The sequence below is a fragment of the Sarcophilus harrisii genome, chromosome 4 (genome assembly GCF_902635505.1).
Source record: "Sarcophilus harrisii chromosome 4, mSarHar1.11, whole genome shotgun sequence".
Classification (NCBI taxonomy): Eukaryota; Metazoa; Chordata; class Mammalia; order Dasyuromorphia; family Dasyuridae; genus Sarcophilus; species Sarcophilus harrisii.
Genome location: NC_045429.1, coordinates 223,114,905 through 223,134,934, shown reverse-complemented (window position 1 = coordinate 223,134,934; position 20,030 = coordinate 223,114,905). Strand labels below are relative to the sequence as shown.

Sequence of the window (20,030 nt, the reverse complement as noted above, 5' to 3'; positions counted from 1 at the left end):
GGGGAGAGACTTGAAGCATAGAGACCAAAAAGATTGCTATAATAGTTTAGGCCAGTAGTTGTATCAGAGGGAAGAAGGAGGTAAAATTTATAAGAGAAATTATAAAGATAGAATTGACAGGACTTGACAAATGATTCAATATGGGAGGGAAGAATGAGGAGTTGGTTGTGAGCCTGGGAGACTGAGAGGATAGTGCCTTTGACAGTAATATGGAATTCTACAAGTGAAAGGAATGGGGGAAAAATAGGAGTTTAGTTTGAGATACACTGAATTTAAGATATTTATGGGATACCATATGGCAGTTGGAGATGAACTATCCTGGATAGGTCAGGAGAAAGGTTAAGGGCAGATTATATCTGAGTGTCATCTTTATAGAGGTAATGAATCCATGGGAAGGAGAAGAGGATCCAAAATAATATGGTGGGGATAGCTATAGTTAGTGGACATAGTTTAGATGAGCAAAGAAGAATGAGAAAGCATGCTTTTCTTTACCCTTACCCTTAATCCCCTACCTCCAGTCAGTCCCTAAGTCCCAGTAATTTTACCTTTAAACATCTGTCCTTTTCTTTCCATTCACATAGCCATCATCCCAGTCAGGGATTTTGAATCAATTATTCAGTGGACCAAGGAGGGAAAGGGTAAGTTCCAATACTTGGAGGTCAACCAATAAGGGTCTGGGCTTTCTTCATAAATTTTAAGACAATTAAAGAGTTAAGATGGAGCATGAGGCAGAGACATGATGGTGGTTATAGGTGAATTCCACACAATGAGATACATAGTTCTCTATTTCTCCAACCAGTGAGCTTTCTGGTCTCCTAGACTTGGCTTTTCCTGCCAAAGTTTGAATACTAGTGATAATAACTGGGATTTACTTAATAATTAATATTCATTCTTTTATTTAGACCCCTACAATAATCCCATGAAATGTTGTAGTAGTAATAGTACCATGTCAGAGCACTATTATGAAAGCTAGAGAAGAGAGAAGAGAGCGTCAAGGAGATGAGGGTGATCACAAGTGTCAAACTTATAGAGATCAAGGATGAAGATTGAGAACATTAGTAAATGCTGTTGAATCAAACAAATATTTGATTCTGTTAACTTATTTAAAACACATTTTTCATGTCAATGGATTTAAACTTGTGTTTATTTGTACTCTATTAAGAATTAAAATCCAAATAAAATTACAGAATAAAATCAAACAATTATTAGAGATAGAAGGGATATTAACGAAAATTTGATCCAACCTCTCATTGAAGGGATTTTCCCAACGTTAAAGAACTACAACAAGGACCCAGATCTTCTTTATCTGTCCAAATTTCTTTATATATCATCCTGCTCCTCAAAAGATAATGACTAGTTGATCAGGAAGCATATAAAACCAAATTCAAGATATAACTGTTCAGGCACTGAGCTAGAACCATGGGACAGGATAGAAAAAGGGGAAGAATATACAAAGAAGAGAGTCGATTTCCTCAATTAAAACTACAAACTTACCTCTTTCATAAATTGTTCAAACTCTTCATCTAACTTTTCCTTTGAATAATGATGAGCCATAATCAGCAGGTAGTTTTCAACTTCCAAAGCAAATGATCACATATTATTTACACAAATGGAAACACTAAAAGAAAAAAAAAAGATACACAGCTTTTGAACCATTTTATATTTTAGAAAGCAAAAATGCATATAATGACAAATTCTGTAATTAGCATATTTAGAAAGTGCCTAAAGACAAAAAATACAGCATTATTCTCTTATGAATTTACCATATATTCAAGTACTACCCATTCAATACAATTTAAACAGCAATCAACACAGTATTCTCCAGTTCCTTGAGCTATCTGTTTAGGAAGTAGTTTCCAACAGTTTACTTTTCTTATATTCTGTCTAGTTTTTACTTCAATTATCCAGAATTTATTTCACTTTTGAAACACTATTTTTAAACAGTAGTCTTTAAAGTAATTCCACAATTTATACAAATAATTAGTGAGGAAAAAACCTGTTTGGTTTGGTGAATTCCACACAATGAGATATATAGTTCTCAATTTCTCCAACCAGTGAGCTTTCAGGATTCCTAAGCTTGGCTTTTCCTGCCAAAGTTTGAATACTAGTGATGATAACTGGGATTTACTTAATAATTAGTATTCATTCTTTTATTTAGACCCCTACAATAATCCCATGAAATGTTGTAGTAGTAATAGTACCATGTCAGAGCACTATTATGAAAGCTAGAGAAGAGAGTGTTCAAGGAGACGAGGGTGATCACAAGTGTCAAACTTATAGAGGCACCAGAAAACCAGAAACCAGAAAACCAGAAAAGGCAAATTAATAAAGCCTTCCTTAAATGCAGAGATTTCTTTTTAAAGACCTATAAATTGTACAAATACAAGATCTTTTACAAATGCATATAAGAAAGAAACACCTTTCAGTAACAAAAACTCTCCTAAACTTTTTATATAAAGACAAAGCAAGGCTTCACTTGACAAGTTGTTAGAATACTGGGAAGCACCAAAATACAGATATATAACTAAGTCTCCTAATGGGTGCCTCTCTTCATTCAAAAGTCTTTATTTTAGGCAAATTTACTATTTTATAAATATTTACAAATATTACTATTTACTCATAGTAAGTGTAAAACATGGAGTCTCCCATTACTGGCGAAAACACAAAACTATCTCACACAGAAATAATAAGCATAATCATATAATTATATAAAATTATAATAATATTTTAATCTTTAAAACACTGCGTGACAGCTAACAGTGGATCTTTTGCGTTTAGTCTTCTTTGGGTCAATTAACCATTCACTAGTAAATAAATACGTGTATAAATCTAGTGACACCTTGAGACCGAAGTCCTACAAAGGAATCATCCGTGCCGATTTGTTCTGATTTCCTAATTTAATACTGACTGGGCTTTCAAAGACTTGAGGCCCTTCCCGCCTCCAGGTTCAAACAGCGCCTACTGAGCATTCAGGACGCGAAGGGAGGGGAAAGCTCTGATCTTTGTTAAGTTCAGTAAGACATTTCGGCAAAGCAATCCAAAACACAACTACAGATCACCTAGTTTTATACACACATGCGTGCAACGTGCGCACACACTCACGTACACACGAGTTCAATATGTATACTTTCAGTGGCTTATTTACAAGCCTCGTCTGTGCCACTCACACACACGTACACTGCATCCCGTCACGCAGTTTTACACACACACACACACACACACACACTCACACACACCACTGTTCTGCAAAGGGCTGCACACTGACGTGACCTCTTCTGCCTCTGGCGCACAGCCATTGGCGTGTACACACACACACACACACACACACTCACTCTTCAGACGCCTCTCCTCTAGGCAGCGGGACGAGCGTTCCGGCCGCTTCTCGGCAGCAAGGGGACCAGCCTCACCACCACGGCCCTTTCTGCTCAGGGCAGCTCTGCCCGCTCAGAAGCACGCCGGCGGTTTCCCGGAAGCGGGAGAAAGAGAAGGCGCGCGGGAGAGCCAAGTTCTAAGGCCACAGGTTGGGGCGCAGCCGAGGGCAAGGGAGCGGGGCGCCAGCGCAGACAAGGAGGACCTCGAAAAAGGTTAGACTAGACTCGCAAGCCGGGAAGAACAAAGGAGACCCGGACGCCTCTCTGCAGCTCCAGGAGCCACTCAAAACGGGTAGCCGACAGTTACTAAGGGAACCGAGCGGCGCCACGGAACTCTTGGAGATCAGCTGACCAAACACTGGGTTACAATCACGTGACACATGAGCCAACACCACCCCGCTCCCTCCTTGCGCGCTCTTGTAATGGGTTGGTTCAGACTCTAAAGGGACGGAGAGGACCTTTGAATCCACATGAAGCTTGTCCTTTCAGGACAAGAGCTTGAGAAACTTTGAAACAATTAATTCAGTGGGTTACTGATGCTGGTGGGTTCCAGCATCTCAGCCAATAAGGCGCTGAGTTGTCTTTAATAAATTGTGAGACAATTAAGGGGTTAATATAGAATCTGAGAGAGGCATGATGGTCTTTATAGGCGAATCCCATCGCCTCATGGGATATGTAGTTCTTATCCTCAAACCGAGCGCCCATAGGGATCTTCCCACCAAAGTTTGATGTATGAGGGATAATAATTGGCATTTTCTTATCAATTTACATTATTTCATTTGGACCCCTAAAACAATTCTGTGAATTAATTAAATTAAATTAAAAGGCATTCAACATGCATTTATAAAATGCTTGCTTACTACTGTGTGCTTAGTCTCAGGAATACAAATACAAACCCCACTTGCTCTCAAGGAACTCACAGTCTGATGGGGAGAGACATTAAACAACTAAATTACAAAATGTATATATAACATAAATGTACACGTATGTATGTAAATGTATATATTCATGTTTCTATGGAGTCATATATTAAATATAACATGCGTATATAATATGTATCTGTGAGAAATGCATATATAAATATAAAGAGATGTATCTCTTGTTGTTTACATTTTGTTTACAAAAAGCACTATATCTAGAAATATAAATAAGTGCATACATGCTTGTATATATATATATGGGAGACATTAAACAACTAAATTACAAAATGTATATATAAAATAAATGAACATGTATGTATATACATGCATATATTCATGTTTCTATGGAGTCATATATTAAATATAACATGCGTATATAATATGTATCTGTGAGAAATGCATATATAAAGAGATACATATTTGGTATGTATATCTTTTTGTTTACATTTTGTTTACAAAAAGCACTATATCTAGAAATATAAATATATTTCTAGAAATATAAGTGCATACATGCTTGAATATATATATATATGGGAGACATTAAACAACTAAATTACAAAATGTATATATAAAATAAATGTACAGGTATGTATATATATGTATATATTCATGTTTCTATGAATAGATAGGTGGAGTCATATATTAAATATAACATGCGTATATAATATGTATCTGTGAGAAATGCATATATAAATATAAAGAGATGTATCTCTTTTTGTTTACATTTTGTTTACAAAAAGCACTGCATCTAGAAATATAAATAAGTACATACATGCTTGAATATATATATATATATTATATATATATATATATATGAAAGTAGATTATACATATATTTGTATATATCCATATTCCTTTCTCTGTCTGTCTACATCTCTGGAAATGGTGAAGACCTCTTGCGGAAGGTGGTATTTGACTTGAGTCTTGGAGGAAGCAAGAATTCAGAATAAAGAGAGGGAAGAATAATCGAAACATGGTTCAGCCAGTGTAAAATAAGGGAGAGGGGAAATTGAGTGTCAAAGCATTTTCTCAGGAACAGAAAGATAGCCAATGTCACTAAATCTTAGAATAAATGAAAAAAATTAAAATATAGGAAGACTTGGCAGTGAAGTTTGCAAAGGACTTTAAAGGTCAAATAGAGAATTGAATCCTGATAGTAATGGAGAGTCAGTAAAGTTTATTGGGTTAATGGGAGAGTATGTGATAGTAAGGCTTCTTCCAGAAGAGAGTGATAGACAATGTCAAAGGCTACAGAGAAATAAAAAAAAAAAAAAAAAAGATGATTTAGAAAAGGATATTATATTTGATAATATAAAAAGTATTTGTAATTTTGCATACAACAAACCATATAATATACATTTATTAAATATGAACTATGTGTCAGGCATTGCACTAAGCAATGGGGATATGAATGAGAAAAAATTTAGTTTTTGCTTTAAAGGAATTAACATTCTAATAAGAGAAAAGATAATATGAAAAAGAAAAGTGTAAAGGAGGTCAGTGCCCAGAAGGTACCTGTTACAGGGCCATATAAGAGAAAAGATAATATGAAAAAAAAATTGTAAAGGAGATCAGTGCCCAGAAGGTACCTATTACAGGGCCATATTGATCATGTTAAGAGTTTAAATCACACAAAGTAATTGTTGGCAATTGAAGAAAACATACTCAGTTGAATAATGATATTTCAATCCAAACTACAACAGAGAGGACAGACATGGGATATTAGCTGGCAAGTAATCTGAAGTATAACTGAAAAGAGACTTAGATTAAATTATTTGTTCATGATAATATATTAATTGCCAGAGGTTGGATTTGAGCTTCAGCTTTTCCAAAAAGCAAGTCCAGTGATTTACCTAATGGGCTATATGATATCAGAGTTTAAAGGGCTTTGCTTCAGTCCCATCATTTTGTATACAAGGAAACATGTCTTCATTGCATTAATTTATTTAGAATATTTGGTTTAAAAAAATCTAAATGTTCAAGTTTCTTTTTTGTTCTCTTTTTTATTAAAGGTTTTTATTTTCAAAATATATCCATAGATAATTTTCAATATAAAAATCTTGTGTTCTAAAATTTCTCTTCCTTTCTTTTACCCCCATCCCCTCCCTTCGATGGCAATATATGTGCAATATGCAGGCAATTCTTCTATACATATTACCACAATTATGCTGCACAAGAAAAATCAGATCAAAAGGAAAAAAAATGAGAAAAAAAATGCAAGCAAACAACAACAAAAAAGTGAAAATGCTATGTTGTAATCCATACTCTCAATTTAGTAAGCGGGTTATTAAATGCCTACTGAGTATCAGGCAATGTTATTTGTTTTGTTTGCTTTTCCTGGCAGTGTTCTAATAACTAGCAATATAAATACAAAAACAACCCCAGCTGTTGTCCATTATCTAAATTATCATTATCTGGGATCCATTAAATATGTGGCTAGTGAAAAATATAAATGGAGTATTTGCTTCCATAAATTCATAGTAGCAGTTAGCAGGAGGACCAGATAAAATGGGAGGTAACTGGCTCTGTCCTGTTCAAGATTTGTAGACAGTTGAGTAGGATAAAGAATAAGTTTTGCTTGAAGTGCTTATGCACAATTAACTCTTAAATATTAACTTCTCTCCCTCCCCCCAAGAGGAGGTAAGGCTCATTTTAATGATCATGCAACGTATATGGTGGGAACATATCTATGGTAAATATATAATACTCATACTGGGAAGTTGTAACCCCTGAGTACCCAGAAAATGAAGAAACAGGGGAGGGACTTTGTGTCTGGGAATAGGGATATAATGCTTGAGCCTCCTCTCTCCTGGTATGTGACTATTCACACACCCACTTCTGCAGTTGTATGTAATAAAACAAACTTTTAAGTTTGCCCTATTCTGAGTCCAATAGGTTTATTTCTCACAACTAGATTTCAGCAGGAGCTTTGGATTGGCATGGAGAAAAAAATATACATTTTTATTTTCTCTAACCTGTAACTGTAACTGAAATTTAGCATTTCCTTCAATTATGAATGTAGGGAATAAACCCCAGTGATATTAGTAGTATCTTGTAATTGTCAAAGGGATCCCTGACACACACAAAAAGGTTGGGAACCCCTACTCTTAATTCTAAATTTCAGAATAGGTATTAATTATTGGTAAAGGAAGCTTCCTCACAATAAGCTCATTATACAGATGAAATCACAAGTCCACTATGCAAACCACCACTCCATCCAATACATATGTGCATATAGATATATACATACACATACATACATATATGTATAAATATTTAATACATATACAGATAAGTATATACATATGAATTAATAGCTATACATATATACACAAATAATATATTTAAGGCACCATGCTAGATCTTTATTCAACAAGCATTTATTTGTTTCTATTATGTGCAATGTAATAAAACTGATAAAGAGACAAAAACAAAATAAACATAGCTTTCAAAGAGGTTACATTTTCCTGCTGGGAGAATACAATATATACAAGAGATTACAACATATATACAAGGATTAAGTCATTTAATCTCATTGAAACTTAATTTCTTCATTTATAAAAACATTCCACAATTTTCTTGAAATCATTTGTCTTTCCCATTTTATTGTTTTCTTCTATTTCTTTGTATTTCTCATTAGAAAAAAAAAAAACTTGATCTTTCTTTCCTCTTTTCTTGAATTCTAAATTCAGTTGGCTATACCTTTCCCTTTCTCCTTTTCCTTTTGCTTTCCTTCTTTACACAGCTATTTGTAAAGCCTCATCAGATAACAATTTTGCTTTCTCATTCTTTTTCTTTGGGATTTTTTTGTTGTTGTTGATGATGCTTCCTGTACAATATTGAAAACCTCTATTTATAGTTCTTCAGACAGGTCTTACCTACCAGGTCTAATCTTTTAAATCTATTCATCACTTCCACATCATATTCGTAAGGGATGTTATTTAGGTCAGATCTATATGATCTGATGGTTTTCCTTACTTTCTTCCAATTTAAATTTTGTATTAATTAGCTCATAATCTGCGACATGGTCAGCTCCAGGTCTCATTTTGTCTGAACTGTATAGAACTTCTCCTTGATGTTCTAGTGGTATCCTTTTGGATTGTTGAAAAAGATCAGTGAAAAAGCTATGATCAGTGAGTTTTCTTTATAAAACTCTTAGTTTCTACCCTGTTTTATTTTATACTCTTAAGGCCAAACTTGCCCATTATTCCAATTATCTTTTGATTTCCATAGGAACAAATAAGAGAACTCTGTGATATCAAAAAGTATGTCTTTCAGAAGTGAGTCTAAATAAGTAGAACTATAGAACTAAAGCAAATATGCCCAATTATGGGCTGTGCTATATATAATTCAACAGATCAGAAAATGTTCCCTTTGTTACCTGTGTCACTCTTATACATAAATAATGTAGCACTGAGGATGGATGTTTAAATTGGAAAAGAGAAAATCTGGTAGAAATATGTGAACTACGTTTTTAAAAAGGCTGTCATTTCAAAAAGATTTGTCCTGCATATTTCTATAAGACGTCAGCTAGGATCAAGAAGAAGGAATAAGAAAGACAGTGCTTTTGTTCAATATCAATTTGACAACTATCAAAAAATAGACCAGGCTTCCTCTGAAGTATTGAACTCGAATTAAGTGGAAGTGTCAAAAGAGATAGGCTGCATGTACATAGTACTCCCCCCAGCTTAATCTCCTTCCAGACAATCTGGCCTATTTACTGTTCACCATAACATTCTATTTCTCACCTCATATCTTTGTATAAGCCATACTTCATTTCTGAAACACATTCCTTCCTTCATCTTCTTAGAATCTCTCCCTCCTTCAAAATTGGTTTAAAAACCACCACCCACACAAAATCTTTCCTAATTATTACCAGTTGTTATTCCCCTCTTTCCTTCTTACTTTGGATTAATTTTGTATGTTTTCTCCCTAAATATGTCATTCAGCCAACAAGCACTTACTAAGCACTTACTGTATGCTTACTGTGCTAAGCACTAGGTTACAAAGAAAGACAAAGTACTGCCTGTGTACTTAAAGATCTCACATTCTAAGAAGACAGACAGCATATAAATAATTAGATATAAACAGAGAATATAGAAGGTAATCTCAGAGGGGAAGGTACTAGTAATGAGATCCTGAGTCATTAGATAAGTTGGCAGGGAAAGCCTGACATGGTTATACCCTGAGGTAATCAGAGAAGAGCACTGATGGGGATCAACCCAACCTTGGGGAGATTTTGGGTAACTCCACCTAACTGTATTCAATCAGAAGGCCCAGTTATGAAGTCAACCCCAGCCCCAAGTTCTTCCCTTCCTCCCTTCCTCTCTTCCCCTCTTTTCCCTCCCCACCTTGTTAAATTTTCCCTATAATCTATTCATTCCATAAGCCATCTTTGCTGAATCTCTTTTAGGTTAGTCAGTTACAATATTCTGCTTCCTGGTATCTTTCTTCCCATCACCTCCCCCATGCCTTATGTTGTCTTTCTCCTCATCCCTTTCCTCCCCCATGTCTCATACCATCTTGGTTAATTATTAGTTCCATTAGAGAACTTGTCTTTTCCATTGTTAATTATTAAAAACCCTTTTCTTTTCTTTTCCTTTCTTGTTTTTGATTTTTTCTTTTTTTTTTAATTTAAACATATGCATGGGTAATTTTTCAACATTGACCCTTACAAACACTTCTGTTCCAACTTTTCCCTTCCTTCCCTTCACCCCCCCCTCCCCTAGATGGCAGGCAATCTCATACATGTTAAACATGTTAAAATATATCTTAAATACAATATATGTTGCACAAGAAAAATCTGATTTAGAAAGGTAAAAATAACCTGGGAAGAAAAACAAAAACGCAAGCAAACAACAGAAAGAGTGTAAATGCTATGTTGTGGTCCACATTCATTTCTTTCAGTAGGTGTAGCTGCTTCTGTTCATCACTGATCAATTGGAACTGAATTGGATCCTCTCATTGCCAAAGATAGCCACTTCCATCAGAATTAATTCTTGTATAGATTGTTGTTGCTGTGTATAATGATCTCCTGGTTCTGCTCATTTCACTTAGCATCAGTTCATGTCAGTCTCTCCAAGCCTCTCTGTATTCATCCTGCTGGTCATTTCTTACAGAACCATAATATTCCATTACATTCATAATTTACTCAGCCATTCTCCAATTGATGAGCATCCATTCAATTTCCAGTTTCTAACTACGAAAAGGGCTGCCACAAACATTTTTGCACATACAGGTCCCTTTCCCTTCTATAAGATCTCTTTGGGACATAAGTCCAGTAGTAACACTGCTGGATCAAAGGGTATGTACAGTTTGATAACTTTTTGACCATAGTTCCAAATTGCTCTCCAGAATGGTTGGATCCGTTCACAACTCCACCAACAATGCATCACTGTCCCAGTTTTCCCACATCCTCTCCAACATTCATCATTATCATTTCCTGTCATCTTAGCTAATCTGACAGGTGTGTTGTGGTATCTCAGAGTTGTCTTAATTTGCATTTTTCTGATAAATAATGATTTGAAACACCTTTTTATATGAGTAGAAATAGTTTCAATTTCATCATCTGAAAATTGATCATATCCTTTGATCATTTATCAATTGGAGAATGGCTTGATTTCTTACAAATAAGAATCAATTCTCTATATAGTTTGGAAATTAACCTTTATCTGTACCTTTATCAGAATCAGAACCTGTAACTATAAAAATGTTTTCTCAGTTTATTGCTTCCCTTTTAATTTTGTCTGCATTAGTTTTGTAAAAACCCTTTTCTTGAGAATACTCCAAAATCTATTTCATATTTACCATTCCTTGTGCCTATTTTATCTCTTTATTTTATCTATAACTTCTTCTCATAAATAAAAATACCTTTTGGCAAAAAGAAAGGCCATTGTGAATTCATCATATGACCAAATCTCAACATCGGTGCTTATACCAATACCATCATTTGTTGGTATCTACACCAGTCTCATCATTTGGTGCCAATTACTCTCCTAAATCTCATTATTAGCACCTGAGGGGAATGATCCTAATGAACGTGGAATTTGATCTGAATCTTGAAGCCAAGGAAATCAGGAAATGGAAGTGAAAGGCATAGGATTCCAAGCATGGGGGGCAGCCAAAGGCATGGAGACAGAAGATGTGTTGTCATCTAAAAACAACAGTAGATAGTACTAGTGTAAATGAATTTTAGAGTGCATGGAGGTAAGTGAAGTATAAGAATACTGGAAAGAAATAAAGGGTATAGTTTATTAAGAATTTTAAATGCCAGTTAAAGGAGTTTATATTTGATCCTAGAGGTTATACGGCAACAGGGACTGTCATTGAGTGGAGAAAGGGAGAGTTATATGATTAAAGCTGCTTTTCAGAAAAAAGGAAAGTCTCAAAGCAAAACAAAACCAAATCCAAATACCTTGGCAGCTGAGTGGGAGATGGGTTGAAGTGGAGAAATTTAGGAAGCAGTAGATCTATTTTATCAGGCAAAGTGGCAAGAGATGAATTTGAGGTGTATTAATGTGAATGGAGAAAAAAGGATATACGTACAAAGGAGGAGAGAGAAGAGGGAAATAAGAATTTACATATCAATTACTGCCTGCCAGGCAGTATTTAAAGCATTTTACAAATATAATCTCATTTGATCCTTATAACCAACTATCCTTATCCCTATTCTATAATTGAAAAAATTGAAACAGAGGTTAAATGATGTGCCAAAGATCACAGTGTCTGTTTGAATTCAGGTCTTTCTGATTCCAAACCCAAAACTCTGTCTATTGTGCCAATAATATGTGAAAAAAGTTGTGATAGCAGAAATGATTGAATTTGGCAAAAGACTGAATAGTAGAGTAACAGCAAAAAGTTAAGAATAATACTGAGGTTCTGAGCACACATGACTAAGGAGGTAGTATTGTTCTCAATGGTAACAGAAAAAAATTAGAGGGTGATTTTGGAGGAAAGAGAATAAGTTGAATTTGGGGTATGATGACTTTGAAATGCTTACAGGACACCCAGTTTAAGATGTCCCTAGAGGCATTTGTTGATGTCAGGATTGAAACTCAGAAGAGAGGCTAGAAGTAGATATCAAGAGCAAGGAAATCATCTGTACAAAGATAATTGAATACGTGAAAGCTAAGATCACCATGTGAGATAGGATAAAGGAAATAAAAAGAAGAGAAACTAGGATAAAGTCCTAGGGGGAAGCACAAAGTAGGGAGCATGACATAGGTGAAGGACTAGGAAAAGGAGACCAAGAAAGAGCAATTAGCCGGAGGATAATGGGAAGGACACATTGACACAAAAACTTAGGAGATAAGAGTCCACAAGGAAGTGACCAACAGGGTCAAATGCTGCAGAATAGTCAGGAAAAATGAAAATTGGGAAAAGGTAATTACCTTGGATCATTAAGAAATCATTGTTTTCTGTGGAAATGGCAGTTTCAATTGAATAGTGAGGCTATAAACCAGACTGTAGAAGATTTCAAAGAAAATTAGAAGGTAGGAAATGGAAGCACCTAATTCAAATGGCTTTCTCAAGGATTTAGGGCAATGTCTAGTAGAGATTTTAGGGTCAAATGAAAATTTTTTTTTGTTTGTTTGTTTAAATGATGGGGGAAACAAAAATGTTTGCAGGCATTAGAAAAGAATCCAGTAGATACTAAAAGATTTAAGATAAGATAGTAGAAAGTTAGTGAAGGCAATTTTTTTTGGAGAAATCAAGAGGGGAATGGGATAAAGAGTTTATGTAAAGGGCCTTGGCAAAGAGAAGAGCCAACTCTTCTTTAGAGTGAAGAAAGATATACTTGGGGACAGGCAGTGGAGGTGGGGAAATGTCTGAGTTATGTGAGATGAGGAATATAAGCTCCTTGAGAATAGGGAACTAGGTCTTTATCCCCATTATTTGATCTATAGTAGGCACCTGGAATAGCTAGATTGTATAGTGGACAGAGTTCCAGATCTGGAATAGAAAGACCTGAGTTCAAATGTGATCTCAGACACTTATTAATTGTGTGATCCTGGGCAAGTCATTTTACCCTATTTGACTAAGTTTCCTCATCTGTAAAATGAGCTGGAGAACTATTCTAGTATTTTTGCCAAGAAGACCAAGAGTTGAATATGACTGAAAAACAACCAAAAAACAAAGTCACTTAATAAATATAGAGAGAACTCTTACACTGAATTGGATATTGAACTTTATGACCTCTATCCCTTCTAGATTTTAAAATTTTAGAATGGATGGAAATAGTTTTTACTTTTATCAATTCACCACTTAATTTGTTTAACCCAGTTGTATGTCCATCCTTCATATGTGTACTTAAATGATATCTTTCTTGCATTGTGATGATTTAGAGGAAAACAATCATGTGACTGATTTTAGGTGTATGATACCTAGAGCAGCAGTGTGACACAAGGGTTAGAATTTCCTTAGGAACCCAAAAGACTTACTATGTTCGAAACTCATCTTTGAGATATTGTGTGATCCTGAACAAGCCACTTAACCACTTAAAGCTTTAAGGCTCTAAATTGTAGAAAAGGTACTGATCTGAATTTAGAAGAAGTTTTATTATGTAGTTGTTCTCTCTGATGCAGTTAGTGGCAGTACAAAGTTAAGGTGTGAGAATCCCCTATTGGTCAGTGCAGGTTCAAGTTGAAAGAATTCACAAATCCGAAATATTAGTGGCAAAAAAGGAAGTTTTATTGGCACTGAGAAGTCAGTCCTGGCAGAGAGATAAAGGTCTTAGCAGAGAAATCCTGGCAGAGAAATGAACAGAGTTGTTAACACTGAGAAGAGGGTATCTCTTCACAGTGGGCAGGGGTCCTGGTAAGCAGCTGTACCTACTTCAGACCTCTGCAAAGAGATGAGTTTAAAAATTGCCCTTTAATCGGAAATCTGAGACTAAAGTTTCAATTAAATGAGATTACTGCCCCCAGGCCTAGATTTCCAGTAGAATAAGACCACTTAAATTCAAGCTAATTAGGAGTGGTCCTGGACTAATTGTCAACTCAATAGAGGGTGCAGCTAGTCCCACCAAGATAACAAAATGAAACCATTTTATCTTGATTCCCTGAGGAGGGTCTCTCCCAAAGGAGTTTCTCAAGAGTTTTCCCATACTCCCCTTCCTCCCCAAAGTCAGAGGATAGTTTCAAGGTTCTCCTTATCATTTCCCCCCTTTCAAGCAGTCTTTAGTATAAATGATAGGGTGTTTATGTGGGAGAGGTTTGGTGTGAGGGATGGCCCTAGGAATAGGATAGTTGTGATGGTGTTTATAGCAATGATATTTGCTTACTCTGCTAGGAAAAATATAGCAAACGGGCCAGCAGCGTATTCTACATTGAATCCTGATACTAGTTTGGATTCTCCTTCGGTTAGGTCAAATGGTGCTTGGTTTGTTTCTGCTAGTGTAGAAATATACCATATTATGGTAAGCAGTCATGTTGTGATGATAAGTCATAAGTTTTCTTGAGTGATTGAAAGTGTTTTTAAGGTAAGTGAGCCATTAATTAGTATGATTGAGTCACCACCAAATTCATTTGGGGTAAAGGGACAAAGGTCTCTTTTTTCTGTAACTGCTTCGAGCTAGCAAGGGTTGTAGAGCTGTCCCTGAGTTCCCTGGGGGTTTCTGCCAGGAGGGAAAACAGCAGCAGGGCATCTAAGGGGCGTTGTGAGTCCAAATTGGTTGTCCCATGATCTGTAGGCTGAAGGACAGTTGAAAATTTGCAGCTTGAAGCCTAAAGGAAACAAATTTCAAGAGCAGATTAAAGTGGGGTATCATCCAGGGTTGAGATGGTGATGTTTGGGAATGGGACCTTTTGCAAAAAATGCAGCAGGTGCCATCTGTAGGCTGCCTTAACCAAAGAACATTTTCCCAATCCCCGATTTTATCTCCTTGAAGAGGTGGGGGCTGTGTTTGAGGTGCTAGCCTTGTATACAGTGAAAAGAGCACTTAAGTAGCCTAGAGTGAAAGACCAATAGTGCTTAAAAGGTGTCAATAAAGACCAGAAGCAATTTGAAATCTCTACAAGGGGGCATTGCCAATCTTGCCCTGGATATGTACCCCTTCACTGAATCAGCTTCAGGAGAGGGGGAGGTTTAACAGTTCCCTCAGCATTCACTTGGGCACAAGTTGGGCAGGCCTGGAAGACCTGTTTGTCACCCAGCTTGTGACCAGGGAAAATGTGTTTTAGCACTCTCATTCCCTTCCCCAGTTCTAAAGCTCTGGTTAGGGCAATGAGTTCAGCCTTTCCAGTGGGCAATGGTTTAGCCTCCAGGGTGCTATTAAGAGTCAGCACAGAATAACCTGCTTTTCCTTCCCCATTGTCAGGGAGCAGGATGGCAGGGTCAAGAGTGTGACACACCCAGAGAGTCAGGTCAGGTAGGAGAGCCTGATATGTATCAGGTCTCCCACCAAGCCACTGATATTCTTTGGCTTTTAAAATGCTCTGGACCCCTCGGGTTTAAAGCTCTAATGGCTGTCCCAAAGTTAGTTTTGAGGCCTCTTCAATTAAAAGGGCCTGGGCAGTCACTGCTCTAAGGCAGGATGGCCATCCCAGAGAAACTGAGTCTGTTTTTTTTTTTTTTTCTTGTGAAAAGTAGACAATCAGTCTGGGATCGCCCAGGTCATGGCCCTGCCTGTTAGGACTGCAGATTAAGATAAGAATGGAGTTAAACTTCTCAAGATCTCTTAACTCTCTAAATAAAAATTCATGCTTAAAAAATTTCTCTGGGGGTCTGAGAAGAGAGAATTGGGTCCCCAATTCCACCATTAAATCCCCAAGCAGGCTAGGCAGAGGAGAGGTCTCAAGACAGGACCTGAGTTCCCCTGCAATCCTCAATTTATGGGGGGAGGGATAGGAGAGACAAGAGGACCAGAGCAAGAGTGAAGGAGAAGCCCTTCTTATAGCAAATTTACTGGCCACCAGGTGCTGGGCTGTTGTGGTGGGGTGAGGGGGACTTGACCAAGCCCAAAACTTCTGCCGGAGGGCAGGGCATTGTGGGGGGGCAGCTCAACCCACATAGACAGTTGCCCCTCCAGTGTTCTTCCTGCTGAAACACAGGACAAGGACTGAGGAGTTTAAAGCACAGACCTTTGTGTTCCTTGGAAATAGCAGCTAAGAGTAGGGACTTTTCTCCAAATCTCACTTTAATTTTAAAAATTAACCACTCTCCTAGCCTAAAGCCTGATTCCTATCATTAAAGACTCCAACAGCTATTTTAAGGGAGAAATTTGAGGGACCAAATCTGGCTTCTGCAGCTTCCTCCATATATCTGGGGCGGATTCATTAACATCTTCCCAGGACAGATCAAGGAGGGTGTTGGCCTTGGACCCCTCAAAAACTGGGTGGTGTCTCCAGAGTAATGGCCAGGTTTTTCTGCAGTCTGGGAGGGATTTGACATTGGAAGAGGTACTTCTGCTCTGAGTGTTTCTCTCAAAATGCAGAAATTATCCTGAGGAGAAGAAAAAGAGCTGGGAGCCCCAGGATTTAGTTCAGGTGAGAGAGAGTTAAAGAGATATTGCCGGACACAAGGTCCTGTTCTGAAAGGGATTCAAAAGTCTCCTGATAAGGGCTGCATAGAGATGCACAGGGAAGCTTCCTTGTCCCTAGAGGGGCTAGAAGGAGGGAGTTTGATTTGCTTCCAGCATTTTAAGCAGCATCCTACAATGCTGTTTTAATTTAAGCTTTTTAGGTTTGAGATCTTTCACCTTAGAAACAGATGTCCCTAATGAATATTGATGCTAAAATCTTAAATAAGATATTAGCAAAAAGACTACAGAAAATCATCTCCAAGATAATACACTATGATCAAGTAGGATTTATACCAGGAATGCAGGGCTGGTTCAATATTAGGAAAACTATCAATATAATTGGCCATGTTAATAACCAAATTAACAAAAACCATATGATCATCTCAATAGATGCAGAAAAAGCATTTGATAAAATCCAACATCCATTCCTATTAAAAACACTTGAGAGTATAGGAATAAAATAATCAGCAGCATCTATTTAAAACCATCAGTAAGCATCATATGTAATGGAGACAAACTGCAACCATTCCCAATAAGATCTGGAGTGAAACAAGGTTGCCCACTATCACCGTTTATTTAATATTGTATTAGAAACGCTAGCTATAGCAATAAGAGCTGAGAAAGAGATTAAAGGAATAAGAATAGGCAATGAGGAAGCCAAATTATCACTCTTTGCCGATGACATGATGGTATACTTAGAGAACCCCAGAGATTCTGCTAAAAAGTTATTAGAAATAATCCACAACTTTAGCAAAGTTGCTGGTTATAAAATAAACCCACATAAGTCATCAGCATTCTTATATATCACTAACAAAATCCAACAGTCAGAGTTACAAAGAGAAATTCCATTTAAAGTAACTACTGATAATATAAAATATTTAGGAATCTATCTGCCAAGGGAAAATCAGAAACTTTATGAGCAAAATTACAGACCACTTTTCACACAAATTAAGTCTGATCTAACCAATTGGAAAAATATTAAATGCTCTTGGATAGGGCGAGCAAATATAATAAAGATGACAATATTACCTAAACTAATCTATTTATTTAGCGCTATACCAATCAGACTCCCAAAAAACTATTTTAATGACCTAGAAAAAATAACAACAAAGTTCATATGGAAAAACAAAAGGTCAAGAATTTCAAGGGAATTAATGAAAAAAAAATCAAATGAAGGTGGCTTAGCTGTACCAGATCTAAAATTATATTATAGAGCAGCAGTTACCAAAACTATTTGGTATTGGCTAAGGAATAGATTAGTTGATCAGTGGAATAGATTAGGTTCAAGGGATAAAACAGTCAACAAATATAGCAACCTAGTCTTTGACAAACCCAAAGATCCCAGCTTTTGGGATAAGAACTTACTGTTTGATAAAAATTGCTGGGAAAATTGGAAACTAATATGGCAGAAACTAGGCATTGATCCATACTTAACGCCGTACACCAAGATAAGGTCAAAATGGGTTCATGACCTAGGCATAAAGAATGAAATTATTAATAAATTAGAGGAACATAGGATAGTTTACCTCTCAGACCTGTGGAAGGGGAAGGTCTTTATGACCAAAGCAGAACTAGAGATCATTACTGATCACAAAATAGAAAATTTCGATTATACCAAACTGAAAAGTTTTTGTACAAACAAAACTAATGCAGACAAGATTAGAAGGGAAGCAATAAACTGGGAAAATATTTTTACAGTCAAAGGTTCTGATAAAGGCCTCATTTCCAAAATATATAGAGAATTAACTCTAATTTATAAAAAATCAAGCCATTCTCCAATTGAAAAATGGTCAAAGGATATGAACAGACAATTCTCAGATGAAGAAATTGAAACTATTTCTAGTCATATGAAAAGATGCTCCAAGTCATTATTAATCAGAGAAATGCAAATTAAGACAACTCTAAGATACCACTACACACCTGTCAGATTGGCTAAGATGACAGGAAAAAATAATGATGATTGTTGGAGGGGATGCGGGAAAACTGGGACATTGATGCATTGTTGGTGGAGTTGTGAACGAATCCAACCATTTTGGAGAGTAGTTTGGAACTATGCTCAAAAAGTTATCAAACTGTGCATACCCTTTGATCCAGCAGTGTTACTACTGGGATTATATCCCAAAGAGATTATAAAGAAGGGAAAGGGACCTGTATGTGCACGAATGTTTGTGGCAGCCCTTTTTGTAGTGGCTAGAAACTGGAAACTGAATGGATGTCCATCAGTTGGAGAATGGCTGAATAAATTGTGGTATATGAATATTATGGAATATTACTGTTCTGTAAGAAATGACCAACAGGATGATTTCAGAAAGGCCTGGAGAGACTTACACGAACTGATGCTGAGTGAAATGAGCAGGACCAGGAGATCATTATATACTTCAACAACAATACTAGATGATGACCAGTTCTGATGGATCAGGCCATCCTCAGCAACGAGATCAACCAAATCATTTCTAATGGAGCAGTAATGAACTGAACTAGCTATACCCAGAAAAAGAACTCTGGGAGATGACTAAAAACCATTACATTGAATTCCCAATCCCTATATTTATGCACACCTGCATTTTTGATTTCCTTCACAAGCTAATTGTACAATAATTCAGAGTCTGATTCTTTTTGTACAGCAAAATAATGTTTTGGTCATGTATACTTATTGTGTATCTAAGTTATATTTTAATATATTTAACATCTACTGGTCATCCTGCCATTTAGGGGAGGGGGTGGGGGGGTAAGAGGTGAAAAATTGGAACAAGAGGTTTGGCAATTGTTAATGCTGTAAAGTTACCTGTGTATATATCCTGTAAATAAAAGGCTATTAAAAAAAAAAAAAAAAGAAACAGATGTTTTGTCCCATTTTGCTAGAAAAAAAGCCTTTGTTTCCCTGATTCTATAGTGCCTCGTCCATCTCTAGCAACGCTTCTAGAGATGGAGAGATAACAAAATGCTTCCTGAGTAAGGGGGCCTTTTTGTGAGAATGCAGATATTCCCAACCAGGTGTCTCCTGAGAGAATTCTGCTCAAGCCTGATGACTCAAATCTTCTCTGGTGTTTGAGTGTCCAGCTATAGAATAAAACAAGAAAAGGCTTTACCTTGTCCAGATTTTGGGGGATCCTGTTGATGAGGGAACCAAAAGATGTGGTTAGTGGCAGTGCAGAGAGTTGAGGTCTGAGCATCCCCTTTTGTTGGGCACAAGTTCAACGTGAAAGAATTCACGAACCC

The 20,030-nt window shown here is 36.6% G+C and overlaps 1 protein-coding gene across 2 annotated transcripts in view; it reads right to left on the bottom strand.

Moving 5' to 3' along the window:
* Nucleotides 1-3,887, bottom strand: part of CEP162 (centrosomal protein 162) — a 128,783-nt gene extending 124,896 nt beyond the window's left edge. For both annotated transcript variants that reach the window (XM_023503096.2, XM_012549195.3), the window contains exons 1-2: nucleotides 3,333-3,887; nucleotides 1,495-1,618 (exon numbers count right to left, since the gene is read on the bottom strand). In XM_023503096.2, the coding sequence (XP_023358864.1) occupies nucleotides 1,495-1,554 (60 nt within the window). In that variant the 5' untranslated portion in view covers nucleotides 1,555-1,618; nucleotides 3,333-3,887. The remainder of the gene's footprint in view (nucleotides 1-1,494; nucleotides 1,619-3,332) is intronic.
* Between the last annotated feature and the right edge of the window lie 16,143 nt (nucleotides 3,888-20,030).